The sequence below is a fragment of the Vicugna pacos genome, chromosome 16, assembly GCF_048564905.1.
Source record: "Vicugna pacos chromosome 16, VicPac4, whole genome shotgun sequence".
Taxonomy (NCBI): domain Eukaryota; kingdom Metazoa; phylum Chordata; class Mammalia; order Artiodactyla; family Camelidae; genus Vicugna; species Vicugna pacos.
The window spans coordinates 32,719,725-32,724,948 of NC_133002.1; the positions used below are offsets into that span (position 1 = coordinate 32,719,725).

At 51.2% G+C, this 5,224-nt stretch overlaps 1 protein-coding gene across 1 annotated transcript; it reads right to left on the minus strand.

The window, feature by feature from the left end:
* Window positions 1–1,341: 1,341 nt before the first annotated feature.
* Window positions 1,342–2,219, minus strand: GAST (gastrin). The gene is made up of 2 exons (XM_006219247.2): window positions 1,614–2,219; window positions 1,342–1,471 (listed from the first exon to the last, which is right to left on the minus strand). The coding sequence occupies exons 1-2, from the start codon at window positions 1,822–1,824 to the stop codon at window positions 1,368–1,370; spliced, it is 315 nt and encodes a 104-aa protein (XP_006219309.1). The 5' UTR covers window positions 1,825–2,219; the 3' UTR covers window positions 1,342–1,367.
* Between the last annotated feature and the right edge of the window lie 3,005 nt (window positions 2,220–5,224).

Here is a 5,224-nt window from a genome sequence, read left to right on the forward strand (position 1 = left end):
GGGTTATCAGCATCCCACTTATCACAGCAATGGGATCTGACTGGTGAGGTATCAAATCTCAGCATCCTATCATGAAGGTCTTGCTTCCTACACCCCCTTCTGGGACAAACTGGCTTAAGATGAGTTCCCCCAGACGCAGACTTGGAGATCAGGATTTGAGTGCAAGTACATTTATTTGGGTGGTGATCCCATGAAACATGAATAACAGCCTAAGGCAGTGAGACAGGGAAAGGAAGGAAGCCAATAAATGATATCATTGAGCAGGTTACTGTTGTGGGCAACTAGGACTCAGTCTTGCTGGGGACCTCTGGGAGACAGATTAGCAGACACCTCAGAGTTCCCCCACCCCGCTCCATGGGGGAGGACCTGGGGTATTTATCCTCCAACTCTCATCTGACATTGACTGAGAGATGCTTCTGAAGGCACTAACTCCCAAGAATTTCCAGCCTGCCTTGCGTTCTGAAAGCCCTCAGGTGGAGAGTAGCATGTGCCTGGGGTAGGATGCTGTGACAGCCACAAGAACAATGAGGGAAAATAGGTGAAACACCAAGTGTCCCTCGTTTATCTGTCTGATAAGTATTTATGAGGCACCTCCTGTTCTTGGCACTGCGGGTATAGCAGGGAAGAGGGACACGTGGTCCCCGCTCTTACAGAGTTTCCCTTCTAACTGGGAAGGCAGACAAGAAGCTGGCAAACAAAATAACTACAGATTGCGAAATGTGCTCTCCAGAAAATACGATGTTGTGATTAGAAGCTACCAGGGGCTGTGTGTGAAAGGTGAGGAGCAGAAAGGGCTGGTGTCTCAGGGTGAGGCAGTTCAATCAAGACCCAAGAGAAAAAGAAGAGCCAGCCATGTCTGTGCCCAGGGAAAAGCGTTCCAGGTACAGGAAACAGCAAGGACGAAGGTTCTGAGCAGGAAAGAGCATGGTGTGTTTGTGTAGCAGAAAGGAAGAGAAGGGAGAAAGGAACTCATGAGGGGGAAGAGGACAGCAGGGCTAGCTCTTAGGGCTGTGGCGAGGAGTCCAGATTTTATTCTAAAAAACATGGGAAGCACTGGAGTGTTGAACCTGAAGTGGCATGATTTGATTTCTCTTTTAGAAATTGGTTGCGACACCCCCATCCATTCTCCTACCCACGCTATAGAGTCTTGTTCAATGTTAGGCTCTGGGGACACTGAGATGACTTAGTCATGGTCTCTGCCCCTAGAGGGGTACTCAACTTTCCTTCCCACCTGAGCCCTCCCCTAAACTCCCTCCCCTGGCTCATGACACTTGACACAATGTGATCAACCGGAAACTACTTTATTTTGATTTGCTTTTCAGGGGGTGGGGCTGGGCTGGGAGGTGACTAGGCTCTGCAGCTCGGTTCTAAGGATGTTGGTCCCCTTCCTCAGCACTGCGGCGGCCGAAGTCCATCCATCCATATGCTGCTTCTTCTTCCTCCAGCCATGGCCCCTGCTTCTTGGACAGGTCTGAGGGTCAGAGGTGGGAGAAGAGGTGAGGATGGCAGAAGGATGCCTAGCCTCTGGAGACCAAAGCCAGGGCCAGCCTGTGGGGACCTTGGCCAAACCTGGCTGGGTGAGCCGAGCTAGGACGGCTACCAGCAGCCCCTACCTGCCACCAGATGTGGGGGAGCCTCAAGCCCCAGCTGCCTTCGGTGGTGAGAGGCTGGGCCCAGCCGGTCCAGCCCATGCTGCTCCTGGCCTCTATTGGCCCCTGGAGCCAAAAGTGCCTCCTGCAACTGGGAGCTGGGCTTCCAAGAAGCTTCGGAGGAGGCAGCCAGAGCCAGCACCAAGATCAGGGCAAACGCACACAGTCGCTGCATCTTGTCTGCAAAGGAGAGAGGGGTCAAGCTTAAAGGGCCTCAGTTTTCTCACCTGAGAGATGGGAGAATAGCCTTTGTCTTCACCTCGCAGGGCTAGGGTGAGCATGGAGTAAGAGGGGCAGGCAGGGCCCGGGCTGAGGCAGCAGGGCAGCTTGAAGGTGAGGGTTGGGATGCCAGGGTGGGTCCTGGAGCTGAGACCTAACACAGTTTTGGGCTAAGAGAAAGGTCCAAGCCCTGGAGACACGGAGGTGTGAGCATGGTAACTTAATGAGGGTAGGGGATCCCATCAACCTTCATCCCGGACTCTCCCCACCCTTCCCCGGCGCTCTCACCTGCAGAGCTGAGAGGCGAGTTGCTGCTGGTGGCCTGGTGCCTCAGTTCTCTGCTCTGCTCGGTGCCCCAGCCCTGACTTATAAAACCCTCAGGCCCCTCCCAGGAGGCCAGGTGCCCCAGGAACAGGAATGGGCACAGGTACCTCTATCCCCCAACCCCTCACCCCCAGCCCTGTCATTTAGTCAATCATCCAGATGTGGGGGAAGGGAAGGGGAGGTGATCTTCACGTCGATGTTTGAAGAGCAAGGAGTGTGTGAACATGGAGTGATGTATTGATCCCCTGTCCCCTCTTCCGGGCTCTGCAAACAGGACGTGTCATAGTTATCAGGAGCAATGGGCCATGGGCTGATGGTCCTGCTCTCTCTGCCTGGTGGCTGCATCCTGGTTGCCTCTGAACCCCTCGACACCTACCTCACCTGGAAAACCCCGAGTCTCCCCCTCCCTCCGGCTCCCAGACCCTCTGTGCTGGGCTGGACTTAGCCTGTGGCCCCCTCCATCTCTTAGGTCTGCCCCTCCTCCCCAACCCCTGGCAACCCCCGTTCCCAACCAGTTCCTTGAGTCTCCTGCACTTTGTCTCTTTCATTTTGTTTTCAAAATGAGACAGTGATCTACACTTTTCAATATAAAAATACATCTTAAAATGGTTAGCAGAGAGACTGCAGTGTTTGCCTGAATGTACCAGAAAACCAAACGGTACCTTTTGGTTGGCTCATTTGCTAAACTGCTGCCTGGACCTGGTTTGAATGGATGTAACTAGCTAGCTCTAGGCTGTTGTTGATTTTTCAACGCTTGAGACTAGAGCTTCTGTTCTTGTTTATGAGTCATCAGGGCCCCTCCTTGTCTGGGGGAGTTTTGATGCCCCCTGGGTCCTGCATAAGGGGCCGTGGTACCCACGCTCACAGCCAGCTTTGCTGAGAATGAACAGGTGATGAGGGAAACGAGCTGTCAGGTGTCCATGGCAACCAGCGGCCGAATGTTCTGGTGAATAACCACTCTTTATCCGGAGCAGGACTCAGTGACTCAGCAGATGGAATAAATGAAAGTGACAAAAACGGGGCAGGCATTGGTAATAATTAGTTGAATCACAGTTTGTCAGAGATGGAAGGGACATTGAGGAGGCTTGGGAGAAAGAGGGGAGGAGCAGATCTGCTCACATCCTAGGGGAATAGAGACGTCCGTGTTGCTGTGGTAACGGGAAATGGTAATCTTCCAGCAGAGTCCTGGGTACTGGCCCAAGACATGATTTCCACTGAGGAGGGGGTTATACTCCCTTCGCTGTTCTTCCACAGGCTGGTTGCTGGCAGGAGGGGTGGCCATTTCACCTAACAGAAGCGGGTACTCCCGCATCAACAGGTGATGGTGGAGGGCTGCTGTGGGCGGGCGCTGGTGGGCACGCAGGGAGGGCTCACAATCACAGAAACTGCATGTTCCCCTCACGAGGGAACCTTATCTAATGACAAAGGGAGCGGTTCCTGGCCCTGCCCTTTTCTAGCTGTTGAGCTTTGGGCAGACTGCTCCCTCTCTCTGAGTTGTTTTCTCTCCCAGGAAATGAGGAAAGTAACTGGGGGAGGAGTCTTGTGATATCGATGTCCATAAAGCACTGTGCGAAGTGCCCAGAACATTGTGGGCAAGTAATTTGTCAACATCTTCTCACCTTATCCTCTCAGTTAACCTCATCTGTGAAATGGGAATCATTCGTTCCTACCTCACAGGTCTGCGGTGAAGGGGGAATGTGACAAGATCTGTGGACCCTGCCCCTGATCTCATAGTAATGACCATGTTGAGTGCCGGGCACTGATAAGCCCTTTGCATGAATGAAGTTGCTCTTTACCATTATCCTAGGACATCAGTGCTAGCATGACCCCATTCTACAGATAAGGAAACTGAGGCTTCACTGAGGTGAAGAAATCCCTGTCCTGAGTTTACATGACCAAGGAGGGCTGGGCCTGAAACTCAGGTCTCTGTCCTCCTAGTTTTGGGCTCTTTCTCCTCCCAGTAGGGGTATGGTGGGCAGAAAAATGTTCCCCTAGAAATGTCCACATCCCAATCATTGGGACCTGTGAGTACGTGACATTGCATGGCAAAAGAGACATTGCACATGTGAGTCAGGTTACAGACTTTGCAATAGGAAGTTTATCCTGGATTATCTGAGTGAGCCCAAATTAATCAGATAAACCCTTAAAGGCCAAGAACATTCCTCAGCTGGAGGTGGAAGTGATGCGGCTGAAGGATGAACAGAGATTTGCAGGGTGAACAGGAATAGCCCTTGCTGCTTTGAAGATATGGGGAGGGCAATGAGATGAGGGATGAAGATGGCCTTAAGGAACTAAGTGGTCCCTACTGACAGCCACCAGCAACAGGTGCATCAGCCCCACAACTGAAAAGAACTGAATTTGGCCAGCAACATGGGTGAGCTTGAACTTAGATTTGTCTCAGCATCTCTAGTGACACCTTGCCATGCTCTACCGGGACTTGTAACCTACAGAACTGTGAGGAATGAGCTTCTGTGGTGTTTTCAGCTTCTAAGTGTGTGGTAATTTATTATGGCAATAACAGAAAATGAATCCAAGGGGTTCCAGCCTTTGGAAGGTTTCTGTCAGTGAGAACTGGCCCTGCGTTAGTTTTCATGTGATTTTTCAAATGCAGTTAAGGGAGATGTTCATTGTGGGATTGAACTGATTACATTTTTTTAATTAAAAAGTTTTTAATTTTTTTTGTGGGGGAAATAATTAGGTTTATCTATTTATTTGTTTCTCCTGGTGGAGGTACTGGGGATTGAACCTAGGACCTTCTGCATGCTAGGCATGCACTCTACCACTGAGCTATACCCTCCTGCCTGGACTGGTCATTGATTCTGCATTCATTCCAGTTTTTGAGCATGTGCTGTAAACCAGGGTCTGGATGAGGCCCCAGGGATGAGAGGTGACTATGACTGTTCCTTTCATCACTTTGGTGGAGTTTAGATTCTTGGGGAGAAGAGCACAAAATATAGACAATAACAATGGTTCCCGGTCAAGGGGAGAAGTTTCCAGGAGGGAGACTCTTTCCAGGACAACTCTGAGCACCT

Coding starts and splice junctions, on each gene's coding strand:
- GAST (XM_006219247.2), bottom strand. CDS start 1,824: ATGCAGCGACTGTGTGCGTTTGCCCTGATCTTGGTGCTGGCTCTGGCT. Junction 1,472..1,613: donor TCCCCCACATCTGGTGGCAG/GTAGGGGCTGCT, acceptor TCTGACCCTCAG/ACCTGTCCAAGAAGCAGGGG.